Here is a 13915-nt window from a genome sequence, read left to right as displayed (position 1 = left end):
GGGTTGTCCAAAAGTTAAACCAGCCTGACATGAAAACGGAGAGAAACACACGTTAGCGTTGGGTTTTTTCCAATCTACTCAGAATAACAACATTTCAAGACTTAGCCGATGTCTTGGCGTGACGTAGCCGCATAGAGGAGCCGCAGACAGGCAGTGTTTTGGTGACATAATGGGTGGAAAGAAGAAGAAATCAGCGGCGCAGGGCTCGGCTCCGGTGGCCCCGGCGGCAGCAGCGGGCAGGACTGGTACAGCTGTAGCGGGGAACGGCGTGGCAGAGGAGTCGAAGAAACAGACAGCAAGCAACAAGCCGGTTAAACCAGCCAAAGAGAACAAGTCAAAAGGTGGTAGTACATGGCCGCTTTCATAGAGTCAGAAACATCACTGTGGACGCTGAAAAGGTGTTCATAGGGTCAATTTTAGGCTGTAGTTGGAGCTTAGAGGTTTCCAAACCGGTGTGTTCAACCCTGTATGTGTACTAGTGACTTACTCATGCTTGCATTGTATTTGTCATATACATTAGTGTAGGGTTGTGCATATTTCCTTACAACACCGTGTGTACGTGGAACCTCATAGTTGTGTCATTGTTTTCTTGATGTAAGTAATTTAATACCAAAAACTTCCAGCTTCACAAATGTGCCTCTCTTACCTTAATTCATTTGATATTATGACACCTTGCTGCTGAGTGTTTGCAGCTTGTCAGATATGAAAACAAACTGGTAACTTGTGATGAACAGTTATCCTAACATTAGACATTATTCAGACTAAACAGTTAATCTCGTGATCAACAGAGTGCATCTTTATTGATTTGTAATGAAAACAGTTGATAGGTGCAGCCCAATCTGCGTGACAGTGTGTGTCAAAACATCCCTGGTGAAATCTTAAATATAAAGTTTATTGAAACATTATGATGACAGAAGAACATAAAATCTAGTTCAGCATTAACACACAGTGCTTTAAAGTGACACAATTCTGTTTCTTTCTGTACCTCCAGCTCCAAAGACCTACAGTCTTGCCAACACTGCCCAGGTTGACACAGGTGGAGTTGCTGACAAGTCGATTCTTAAAGTAAGTTGTTGGTTTAGTAACTTAATTGTCTAATTTATTGTTGTGCATTGTTTTTATAGGCTTGTAACATATTAATATACTAAATACTGAAACAGTCCATTATTTATTCAACCACAAATCTCACCCATGTTGTCCAGTGTGCTTTCACGCTGAAAAACACACAAATTGTTAATAATGAATGGGATTTGACCCACTGACACAGGTTGCTATCCAAGCTGACCTGGAGAAGAAGATCATCAAGCTGATCAATGACTTCAGAGAGGAGAATGGCGACAAAGGGCCCATATCAGGCAGGCTTACCAACAAGAAGTTGCTGGTAAAGACAAAATCATCACTCTGACTCTTCACGGTTAATACACACACACATAGAAAGTTGCATTCAGGTTGTCTTGTTTGTGCCTGCAGGATCTGTACACAGCTCTGCAGAAGTTCAACTTCAAGAGAGAACACATTGAGGAGGCGATGAAGAGTAGTGTGCTGTACGGAGGGGATCTCCACTCTGCTCTCGATTGGCTCTGCCTCAACCTTAAAGATGGTAATAGAGCGTCAGCAGTCATTTAGATGCTATCACCATATAGTTATGAGGACACTAAGCTGATGAAACTGACTTTCTCAATTTACTGTGTATTCTAGATGAGCTGCCCGAAGGTTTTGCCCAGCAGATGCAGGAGGAGAATCAGAAGAGCAGGCCCAAGTTCCAGCCTCCTGCTCAGCAGAAACCTGCAGCACCCAGCCCTAAAGCACCCAACAACACCCGAAAAGAGACCACCAAGGTTTGTGTATCTATTTACAAGTGTCTGTTGACTCGAAAGATGTGTACTGTAAATTGAACCTTAGATTTTTGGTGTGTGCCAGGCAACAGAGAAGGATGAGGCTGCAACCATGAAGGACTGGATCTTAAGGTATGCAGAGCAGAGCAGTGATGAGGAGGAGGAGGAGGAGGAAGAGGAAGGAGGGAAGAAGATACACAATCCTGAACTGGACGAAAAGTTTGATCCTGTAAGTAAAATCAAAGCAACTTAAAGATGAGATCTCTGGGTTTTTTTTAGTAAAAGAATAGATTTAGTCGCTATCAGATGGAGCCAGGCTAGCTGTTTCCCCTCTTTATGCTAAGCTAGGCCAACAGGCCATATGAGAGTGGTATCAGTTCTCTTGTCTTACCCTCAGCAAGAAAGCAAATAAGCCTAAAATATCAAACTGCTGTTTTTTTTCTGTAACCTATGGAAAGTTACCACATTTCAGCTCTGAAATTTGTCTTTTCCTTCCAGCTATTGTATGAAGCTGTGATAGTGTAGTAAATGTCACTGAGTATGAGGCATGGTTTAATAACGTGTGTGTTGTTGCTGTGTAGAATGACAGATATTTGATCCTCACTGCTCAACTGTACGACGCAAAAGAAATGGCAGCTGCAGCCAAGACAAAAGGAGACAAGGCGGGCCAGAGGATGGCGCAGGACAGGATACGCGTCATACAGCAAGGTGAGGATGCTTTTACTCACACATGCAGAGATTAAATCATTTCTTATAACTCACTTTTCACTGAAATGGAACAAATATATTTTCTGTTTCTAGAAATGAAGCAGCTGGAGTCCCACCCCGTGTTCAATCCAGCTATAAAAGTGGTAGATGCGCCTCAAAAGGAAAAGAAGATAGTTCCTGTCAGGGAGGACAAAGAGGATCTCGGCTTTAAATTATTTGAACAAGCTGAAAAGCCCCCTCCTGCAGAGAAAGGTTCATCTCACTAATACACACCAACTGAGCCAAGTTAAAGTCATTCATCAAGTGTTTTACAGGATGTAGTAAATATAAAACATAACCATCGTTTCTGCAGGTTCTTAAAAAGCCTTGAAATGTCTTGAATTCAATTTTATAAATACCAGGCCTTAAAGGTCATTTAATTGTCTTAAATTTGAATTTGTGAGGTCTTAATATCCTCAAACTTTTTATCTAATTTCATTTTTCAAGAGTTCACATCTCTAAAGTAACAAATCTTTAAACCTAACACTGAATCTAATACTGTCTTTTTACTTTCCACAAAATGTAGATTAACCTAACTCGCTCTAATAACCACATTCCTCCTTAGAACCTACCTCTACATGTGATGGGACTATGTACAGTACAGGCCAAAAGTTTGGACACACCTTCTCATTCAATGCGTTTTCTTTATTTTCATGACTATTTACATTGTAGATTCTCACTGAAGGCATCAAAACTATGAATAAACACATGTGGAGTTATGTACTTAACAAAAAAAGGTGAAATAACGGAAAACATGTTTTATATTCTAGTTTCTTCAAAATAGCCACCCTTTGCTCTGATTACTGCTTTGCACACTCTTGGCATTCTCTCCATGAGCTTCAAGAGGTAGTCACCTGAAATGGTTTCCACTTCACAGGTGTGCCTTATCAGGGTTAATTAGTGGAATTTCTTGCTTTATCAATGGGGTTGGGACCATCAGTTGTGTTGTGCAGAAGTCAGGTTAATACACAGCCGACAGCCCTATTGGACAACTGTTAAAATTCATATTATGGCAAGAACCAATCAGCTAACTAAAGAAAAACGAGTGGCCATCATTACTTTAAGAAATGAAGGTCAGTCAGTCCGGAAAATTGCAAAAACTTTAAATGTGTCCCCAAGTGGAGTCGCAAAAACCATCAAGCGCTACATCGAAACTGGCACACATGAGGACCGACCAAGGAAAGGAAGACCAAGAGTCACCTCTGCTTCTGAGGATAAGTTCATCCGAGTCACCAGCCTCAGAAATCGCAAGTTAACAGCAGCTCAGATCAGAGACCAGATGAATGCCACACAGAGTTCTAGCAGCAGACCCATCTCTAGAACAACTGTTAAGAGGAGACTGCGCGAATCAGGCCTTCATGGTCAAATAGCTGCTAGGAAACCACTGCTAAGGAGAGGCAACAAGCAGAAGAGATTTGTTTGGGCCAAGAAACACAAGGAATGGACATTAGACCAGTGGAAATCTGTGCTTTGGTCTGATGAGTCCAAATTTGAGATCTTTGGTTCCAACCGCCGTGTCTTTGTGAGGCGCAGAAAAGGTGAGCGGATGGATTCCACATGCCTGGTTCCCACTGTGAAGCATGGAGGAGGAGGTGTGATGGTGTGGGGGTGTTTTGCTGGTGACACTGTTGGGGATTTATTCAAAATTGAAGGCACACTGAACCAGCATGGCTACCACAGCATCCTGCAGCGACATGCCATCCCATCCGGTTTGCGTTTAGTTGGACGATCATTTATTTTTCAACAGGACAATGACCCCAAACACACCTCCAGGCTGTGTAAGGGCTATTTGACCAAGAAGGAGAGTGATGGAGTGCTGCGGCAGATGACCTGGCCTCCACAGTCACCGGACCTGAACCCAATGGAGATGGTTTGGGGTGAGCTGGACCGCAGAGTGAAGGCAAAGGGGCCAACAAGTGCTAAACACCTCTGGGAACTCCTTCAAGACTGTTGGAAAACCATTTCAGGTGACTACCTCTTGAAGCTCATGGAGAGAATGCCAAGAGTGTGCAAAGCAGTAATCAGAGCAAAGGGTGGCTATTTTGAAGAAACTAGAATATAAAACATGTTTTCAGTTATTTCACCTTTTTTTGTTAAGTACATAACTCCACATGTGTTCATTCATAGTTTTGATGCCTTCAGTGAGAATCTACAATGTAACTAGTCATGAAAATAAAGAAAACGCATTGAATGAGAAGGTGTGTCCAAACTTTTGGCCTGTACTGTATATGTTACTTAACTTTATAGGAAAAGGTCTTAGACGGCATTAAATTTAAGTGTCTGTTATCTGTAGACACCCTAATAACATACTGTAGCTTCAAGTTGTAATGATTCGATCCCAGTAGGCTGTCCAGTATCATGCTCATGCTTAGTCATATGGATTACATTATAATATACTGTTTTAGGAGGGTTTTTTAGGAGTTGTTGTTTTGTTTCAGACAGGCTTGATGATTTCTGCTAAGACATTTTGAATTTATTGTTAAAATCCAAACATATTTGCTAGTATGGTTCTGATTAAGGCCGCCCCTTCATCTCCAGCATTTGGCCACATTTTTTATTCTTTTTCTTTTTGGGGGGGGGGGAAGGAGCTAAAGGGATTTTTTTTTCTTTAAGTCTTTCAAAAATAGTGGCATAAATTCATGATGACAGACATTTTCCTTTTGTTCCAGTTCCAGCTGTGAAAAAGAACGAGCCAAAGGACATTCGCAATTTTGACTACACGGCTCGCAGCTGGACAGGAAAATCTCCCAAACAGTTCCTCATCGACTGGGTCCGAAAGAACCTGCCCAAGAGTCCACCACCGTCTTTTCAAAAGGTTGCTGCTGGTAGATACTGGAGATCCAAGTGAGTAAAGACTGACGAAGACTGTCATACATTTCACTGAATATAGTGTTCTTACTACAAAGATACTGCAATGGAATGAATTACATTTCCTTAAGTACTGTACTTAAGTACAGATTTAATAGACTTGTACTTTATTTGCATCTTTTCTTTTCATGGCATTTATTCCCGTCAAATATTTTGTATTGATTTGATGTCTTGTACCCACCAGGGTGCGTGTTCAAAGGACAGACGATGTTCTTGAAGTTTGTCCAACGATCCTGACTGAGGACAGCATGCAAGCTCAACATCTGGCAGCCACTCTGGCACTCTACAACCTGGTTAAAGGACAGGTAATACACGTAACCACCAAGCAGAGGATAACACAGGTTTTCTGTGCTGCTTGAACTCACATTTACCAGTTAATCTTTATTGATTCTTAATTATCCTCTAATAACTAACTCCCATTCGCTCTCAGTCCGTGCACCAGCTCCTTCCTCCAACCTACAGAGATGTGTGGCTGGAGTGGAGAGACAGCGAGCAGCAGCAGCAGGAAGAGAGCCGCACTGCTGCCAACAAACCTCGAGACCAGTTCATCTCACGGCTTCTGACCAGACTCAAACAGCAGCAGAACCAGAACAAAGGGGAGGAGTCTGGATCCCAGGGCAAGCTGGGGCAGGGCAGTGATGCGGATGAAGAGCCTGAGGAGTCCTGGGAGAACCTGGCTGGTCTTGATATCGGGGACAGAGGAGAAGAACTGGAGGACAAGAGTGAGAAAAGAGGGAGGAGGGATGGAGCACTTGAGGCATCCAGAGAGCTCCTAATGAAGCTGAAGAAGTCCTCACTGGCCCAAAAACTGAAGGTAAATACACTGAAAACATTGTTCTTAGAGATGCATGAACTGAACCCAAGTAACTGAACAAGTATCCTACTGTACCTTCAAGGCAGAGCGAGAGCAGCTTCCTGTCTTCCAACACCGACACCATGTCCTGGAGGCTCTGCAGCGCCATCCTGTGGTAGTGGTGGCTGGTGAGACAGGCAGTGGAAAGAGTACTCAAATTCCTCAGTTCCTCTTGGAGGAGCTATTAACAGGAGGCAAAGAGGCGAAGCCCTGCAACATCGTGGTGACTCAGCCACGCAGGATCTCTGCCATGAGCCTGGCCTGCAGGGTCAGCCAGGAGCTGGGCTGCGAGGATGGACCAGGATCAAAGGTGACGACACATTTTTACAAAGAAACCTTTTAATCTGAAACCATTTGCTTCATTATTGTATAAACAATAAGGTATGCTTATAGGATGCACCGTCACCTGTTTTAATGATCATGTTGAAATCATGTTTCAGTCGTCGCTGTGTGGATACCAGATCCGGATGGAGAATCAGTCTGGGGAGTGGACCCGCCTGCTGTACTGCACCACTGGAGTTCTGCTCAGGAAACTACAACATGACAAACACCTCAGCTCCCTGACGCACATCATCGTAGACGAGGTACTGACAGTTCCTCATCAAACACACTATCGTCTTGGCACCTTGTGTGAGGTCATGTTTAAAGTTTCTTTTCCACCCTCGGGTGCATGCATTTGGATGCTGTCAGGGATTTTTTTTTTTTTTTTGCTAAATTTTTACCTCCGTCTCATAAACAAAGACATCACTATCAGCTTTGTTCTCTGATCCAATCCCTAACATTCCACAGACCTTCAGTCAACAAAATACGTACATGTGACTAACAAGACAGCGATGGCCTCATTATGGAAAAATACTCAAACTGATGGTCCTATTTTAACTTAAGTTTCAAAGAAATGAAAAATCCTATCCTAACCCTTTTACAGAAGCAATTCCCAAACTCAAGGCCATGTCCAATCTCAAATATCCTGTCTTATCTAAACTTAAGAAATCTTTAAAATATCCTAAATGTCACCCTTAATTGAGATAAGATTTGATTTCAGACATAGCAAGTTTCTGTAATGAGGCCCCAGGTTGGTAAGTCTGTTCTAAGTCTGGTCTCACGCCACCTCCTCCTCACCTTCATCCTCTCAGGTCCATGAGCGTAGTGTCCAGTCAGACTTCCTATTAACCATCCTGAAAGATGTCGTTATGAGGAGATCAGACCTGCAGCTGATCCTCATGAGTGCCACGGTGGACTGTGACAAGTTCTCCAACTACTTCAACCGCTGCCCAGTGATCAGCATCCCTGGCAGGACTTTCCCAGTGGAGGTAAGAGGAGTTTTAGTTTGTGTTTACTGGCTCACAGAATAAACTTTAAGTATCCTTTTGTCTACTGAAGGATTCTGAAGTAGATATCAGGGATAATATGGGTCTGTTTTTACATTAAGTCCCATCACAGATGTGTTCCTGTGACATTTATAAAGCTCCTTTGGTTTTGTTTCTAGGTGTACCACTTAGAAGACATAGTGGAGCAGACGGGGTACGTTCTGGAAAAGGACTCGGAGTACAGCCAAAAAATTCTCGAAGAAGAAGAGGAAGTTAGCATCTCTGTCACACAGAAGGGTGGCAAGACATTACAGCACCAGGTAACGTTGGCTCTCTGCAGCAGTAACAAGTGGTCATGGTGTGTTATCTGTTTATGTAACCCATTTCTGTTTGTCCCAGGAGGTGATAGTGAGGGACTCCTCCGGCTGGGACCTGGGTCCAGATCTTGACCATTTCAGCAGCAGGACTCGACAGGTTCTGCAGTACATGAACCCTAACAAGATCAACATGGACTTAATCGTTGACCTCATCGACTACCTAGGTACAACACATCAGTGTGCTTGTTTCAGGCAGCACTACGTACACATTTATACATATTTGTCTTGCATGTTAACTTTCTGTATTTTTCCACTCTGCCAGACAAATCTCCACAGTTTGCAGAGTTGAACGGAGCCGTTCTCGTGTTCCTGCCCGGCTTGGCTCACATCCAGCAGCTCTACGACCTGCTCTCCTCGGACAAGAGGTTCAGGGACAAAAACAGGTGACGTTCACAAACAATAATCCAATATATATATATAATCCGGTACACACTCATAATAGTCATACACTAAACACACAACGGCTATACACACAACTGTACTTTTACCTTAACCTATTTTCATTGGCTTCACTGTGAGTTATAACCGGCTCTTTCAGATACAGGATTGTTGCTCTCCACTCGACTCTCTCATCAAAGGACCAGGCTTCTGCCTTCACAGTGCCACCTGCTGGAGTCAGAAAGGTACTTCTGAATGTGGTATAATAAAGCACTGAGGAATAAGAAAGTAGAACAATGAAGGATATGTAATATGATTCGAGAAAGTTCTTGTTATGGAGCTGTATTTCTGTTAAAATCATCTTACAGTAAAACTATTATTATACTTTTTTTATACAATTATTTTGCTTGTTTTTAAATGAAAATGTTGATAAATATGTTATTTGACTGAGCAAATGTTTTCATAAGTCCTGAAATACCCAACTGCTCTTCTTTGCTTCTCTTTCAGCTCGTCTTGTCAACTAATATTGCTGAGACCGGTGTGACTATTCCTGACGTTGTGTTTGTCATCGACACTGGAAAAACTAAGGAAAATAAGTAAGTCATTAAAAAGTGTCTTATCCAATTATCTGTCTATGGATTGATACTATGACTCACCTTGGCACCTGGCACATGATAAAATCCATCTGACTTAACTGGACATGGAGTCTTTGTCTGCCTGTCCTTTTTTTTTCTCGACAACCATTCATCTGACCAACTTCACACTTGGCAGGTATATTGCTGAGGACTCGAGGAAATGCTGCGTTGAGTGCAAGCTCTTCAGATCTATGGGACATAATTAGTGGTAGTGCGTTATGTAGACACATGAGAGAGGACGCCTGACAACTGTTACACTGCAGAACATCATGCTGGGTACAGCTCGCTCTCCATGGCTCACTACACCACATTCAAAAACTGATGAACAAAGAGAGACTGCAGGTGTTACATGCATCAGCGCTGTAACTTTTGGAATGAACACCTTTGTTCTCGGAAAAGGCCTTATTCCAAATAGCTAACTGTTAGCAAATGGCACATATCCATTGCTAGGGGACACAACTGTGTCATGGTAGTTGTATCGCTAAGGGCCCACGGTAGCATTTTTTAGAAAGCTAACAGCAGCATTGATGGGGGCTAAGCATTTGTGTGTTTGGAACAGGCACTGCAGTAGTTATTCATGTACACCTCATGGCGTCACTGCAGGAAAAGTCAAAGGCTCACCATATATTATCTGGGAACAGTGGGTATCTGCACCAAATTTAATGGCAATCCATTGAAATAGTAGTTGAAATTTTTCAGTCTGAACCAAAGCGGTGGAAAGACTGGCATTCCCATGTCTAGAACCAGACCACCCACATAGCTAATAATCTGAGTTATGGCAAACATAAGTGAACTTTAACTCTAGTCTGCTGTTTCGTTCAGGTACCATGAGAGCAGCCAGATGAGTTCTCTGGTGGAAACTTTTGTTTCCAAAGCCAGCGCCCTCCAGAGGCAGGGCAGAGCAGGACGTGTCCGAAGCGGCTTCTGCTTCAGGCTGTACCCAAAATTCAGGTATGGAGGTCATTATTCATCATGCAGAGATGGGAATAGGAACACAAAGCAGAAAGACAAAAATTAGTTATATTAGTTATAAAAGGTGTGCTGATCTATTCTGCTCTTGTTTGACCCTCTTGACCTCAGGTTTGACGGCTTCATGGATTACTCCATTCCAGAGATACTACGGGTCCCACTGGAGGAGCTCTGCCTTCATATTATGGTGTATAATCTGTACTCAGTCATACAGACACAGGAATAGATATTCACACAAAGTCAAACAGTTATACTATACAATGCTTTCTACCACATATGAAAACATTATTAAAGCTTCTGTCTAAGTTGTCCTTCACTCCCCTCTCTTTTCTCTCTGGTAGAAATGTCAGTACGGCTCCCCGGAGGACTTTCTGAGCCGGGCCCTGGATGCACCTCAGCCTCAGTCGGTCAGTAACGCCGTCAGCCTGCTGAGGAAGATCGGTGCATGTCACCCCGACAGTCATCTCCTCACCCCTCTGGGACACCACCTGGCGAGTCTTCCAGTCAATGTGAAGATTGGCAAGATGCTCATCTATGGAGCCATCCTCGGCTGCCTGGAGCCCATAGTACGTCCCACTGCCTCCTTACCCAGAAAACAAACACTCTATGATTCATCTTAACTGCATGAGAATTATATCTCCGTTTGTCACTACTACTGTTGTTATGTTATGTCATTATCATACATTACATATTAATAAGAGATATGTTTCAGGCAACCATCGCAGCAGCCATCTCAGAGAAGTCTCCCTTCTCTACACCAATGAACAGGAAGGATGAAGCCAACCTGGCCAAAGCTGCCCTGGCATTGGCCAACTCAGATCACCTGACCATATACAATGCATATCTGGGGTGTGGACTTTTAAAAGCTTCTCTGTAGACGGCCATTAAGGGATATATTTGGAATTTTTAAAGGCCTCTCAGATTGATCACATGCCATTATTGGTTTAATGTCACTGCTAGTTTTAATGAGGATCCAGGCTTTGGTGGCCTGTGAACTGAACCATAGTGCTGCAGTACTGTGAGTAGCAGAATAAAATAAGAGTACAAATCAAATTTTTTTACAAAGTCTTAAAAACCACTGAACTAAGTTCCCTCTAAACATTCAGAAGGCATTAAAAGGACTGAAATTTAATTTAAACAGGTATTGAGTGTAATTTTCTTGCCTGTGTAGACCTCAACATTAGTTATATTTTTTTTTGTATGTGGTAGCCGGCTATCAGGAGACATTATACATCTATAAAAAAAACAAGTGAGACTGGGACAAAACTGTGCATGCTGGATCCAGCTCCTGTTATTTATTTACTTTACTAGATATTGTAGTTATTTGCAGCTCAGGAATACAGACAAAAATATGATAAAATGTCAAAATTCCTTTATTTAAAGGAATACTTCACCCCCTAATGACCATTTGTATATCAGTTACTCACCCAGTGTTACATTGAATTCATGGAGAAAATGCTTTTTTTCTCACATGCCTCCACAGTAAACGAAGAATCCAAAAGTGAGGAGAATTCTTGATGAATTGAAGTCATAGGGGGCCATATTTAACAACAGCAAAACTATAGTAAAACATCTGTTTACAAACTCTCACGCAACATGTGCAGTATAATACAAGCCTCATTTATCCAGTCATGTGCTTAGTACCTCACTAACAGACAGCCCTTTCCTACAGGGAACTGAACTAAAAGTGAAACTTATCCGTGCTCTCTTCAAAGCCGGACTCTATTGACAATAACAGCAATTTTACCTTGCGGAAGACAGAGGCTGCTGGTCTACCACTGCTTCAATCAGTAGTTTGTTTTGTGATTTTGATGTTTTAAAGGATTAGGTCCAACTCACCAAAGTCATAATATTGCACAAACTGATCAAGGCAGCAGTAAACATGAAGCACTTGTTTTTAGTGAGGTAAAATGACCTTTTTGTCAATGCAGTCTGGCTTTGCAAAGAGCATAGACAAGTTTCACCTTTAGTTCAGTTCCCTGTCAGAATGGGCTGTCTGTTTGGGAAGTACTGAGCACATGACTGGATAAATGAGACTTAGATTATACAGTATAAGTTATGTGAGAGCTTGTAAACAGATGTTTTAGTATAGTTTTGCTGTTGTTAAGCTTCGCCTCCTTTTATTTCAATTTATCAGGACTTTTCTGTGTTTTGGGATTCTTCGTTCACTGTAGACATACAAGAAAAAGTTTTCTTCATGAATTCAACGTACAGTATAACAGAATGAGTCATTTATATACAAGTGGTCATTTGCTGGGTGAATTATTATAGAACCTTTTGTTCCTACTTGTGTCAGATTGCGTTCTTTGTGTTTAAAAGATCTATATATTAGAAGTTATAAATATTGATAGCTCCGTATCTCCCTCTCTTTTCTGATGACCTATTTTTCTGTAACCTGTCACTGTCAGGTGGAAGAACTCACAGAGTGACGGACAGAGAGCAGAAATGGCCTACTGTAGAAAACACTTCCTCAATCGCACAGCTCTCATTACAATAGAGGTAACACACGCACATACATACATTTAGATTACCTCTCCTCCACCTCTTGTTTAATGCCATGTGTTTGATTTTATCTCCTATCCAGGGTGTGAAGCATGAGCTGATGAAGATGATGGAGCAGGTGGGTTTCTGGTCATCTCGCTCTTCCTCCAAGCAGCAGATAACGGCGCTGTCCAAGCAGCAGATCTCTTTCGTGAACGCAGTGCTGACTGCGGGGCTCTACGACAGCGTGGCCCGGGTCTTGTGCACCCCCTCTGTGGATGTGCTCGAGCGAGTGGCCTGCACAGTGGAGACACCCCAGGGCAAGGCTCAGGTCCACCCCTCATCTGTTAACCGAAACCTGCAGACTCACGGCTGGCTGCTGTACCAGGAGAAGGTATGAGTACAGAGTGTGTGATATCTGCTCATTACTGAGTCACATTTGTGCTAATGAATGTTTGTCCCCAGGTGAAGTACACCAAGATCTACCTGCGAGACACCACTCTGATACCTCCTTTCCCCTTGCTGCTGTTTGGAGGTGACATTGATATACAGCACAGAGAGAGGCTCATCACATTAGACGGATGGATCCACTTCCAGGTCAGAGGGGTTGACTTTCAGTGCCTCTTCCCTTTCCTGTTCTATCCCCTCCTGTAGCAGCAGCAGTTGTGTCATTGCAAAGTCAAAGTGGATCTCTCAGGTTTATTTAATTCAATGTTGTTTGCTCTTTAAGGCTCCTGTACGGATTGGTGTGATCTTCAAACACCTGAGGAAGCTGATGGACTCTCTGCTTGAAAAGAAGCTGGCGAACCCAAGGATGAATCTCGAAGGTAAGCGCAAGCATCACAATACGCCAAATGGCTTTTTTTTTAAGCAGCATAAATTTAAAATGAATACGTTTATTTAATGGGTCCATAGCTACGCTTCAGACACTGAAAAATTACATCAAAATATGTGTATAATATACCATTCTCGACAAAAATGAATAGATACAAGGGTTTTCAGTTGATCTACTCATTACAAGGAGATACATTTATTTTTATCAAGCTGAGTTACCTATGTGTCTGCTGTAGGTGAGAGGACCATCCAGTTGATTCTGGATCTGATCAAATCAGAGTGATATCGGACCGCCAAAGGATCTGATTGCCCCTGAAGAACCTGCATATTTTCTCCTACACTATAGACAGACCTCTGTGTCCAGTGGACCTGGGGACAAAGTGCTTCCTATACGTTCTTGTATTTGCCTACAGACAGGTGTGGGCTTCCTTATGATGAACTGATGATCACCCGGAACTCTAACTCACATTGAGGAGGATTGTATCATATGAAATGCAAAAATACATGCTGGCATCTGAGAGGAGGAAATAGAAAATGATGTTGCCAAATGTGGTGGAAATAAAGCTGTACACATTTTTATTTGAAGCTTTTGCATCATGGTTGAACACAAAACAGTAATGCCTTACATACT

The 13915-nt window shown here is 42.5% G+C and overlaps 1 protein-coding gene across 1 annotated transcript; it reads left to right on the top strand.

The window, feature by feature from the left end:
* The first annotated feature begins 2 nt into the window (after positions 1-2).
* dhx29 (DEAH (Asp-Glu-Ala-His) box polypeptide 29) lies at positions 3-13663 on the top strand. The gene is made up of 28 exons (XM_049559821.1): positions 3-341; positions 992-1065; positions 1268-1381; positions 1471-1600; positions 1699-1838; positions 1921-2064; positions 2417-2543; positions 2637-2795; positions 5252-5426; positions 5635-5755; positions 5881-6264; positions 6347-6613; positions 6744-6887; positions 7437-7613; positions 7790-7930; positions 8010-8151; positions 8250-8370; positions 8526-8610; positions 8873-8961; positions 9823-9951; positions 10081-10156; positions 10311-10535; positions 10682-10818; positions 12378-12468; positions 12554-12844; positions 12916-13047; positions 13181-13277; positions 13521-13663. Exons 1-28 carry the CDS (start codon positions 170-172, stop codon positions 13565-13567), a joined length of 4131 nt encoding a protein of 1376 aa, XP_049415778.1. The 5' UTR covers positions 3-169; the 3' UTR covers positions 13568-13663.
* The last annotated feature ends 252 nt before the right edge of the window (positions 13664-13915 follow it).

The sequence above is a fragment of the Epinephelus fuscoguttatus genome, linkage group LG18, assembly GCF_011397635.1.
Source record: "Epinephelus fuscoguttatus linkage group LG18, E.fuscoguttatus.final_Chr_v1".
NCBI classification, from domain to species: domain Eukaryota; kingdom Metazoa; phylum Chordata; class Actinopteri; order Perciformes; family Serranidae; genus Epinephelus; species Epinephelus fuscoguttatus.
This window is presented reverse-complemented; position numbering and strand designations above follow the sequence as displayed.

What these genes read in the sequence shown, in the direction of transcription:
- dhx29 (XM_049559821.1), top strand. Translation starts at nt 170, where the DNA reads ATGGGTGGAAAGAAGAAGAAATCAGCGGCGCAGGGCTCGGCTCCGGTG. An exon ending in CAAAGAGAACAAGTCAAAAG is followed by an intron (nt 342 to 991) that starts GTGGTAGTACAT and finishes CTGTACCTCCAG; the next exon opens with CTCCAAAGACCTACAGTCTT. An exon ending in CACTGGCCCAAAAACTGAAG is followed by an intron (nt 6,265 to 6,346) that starts GTAAATACACTG and finishes TGTACCTTCAAG; the next exon opens with GCAGAGCGAGAGCAGCTTCC.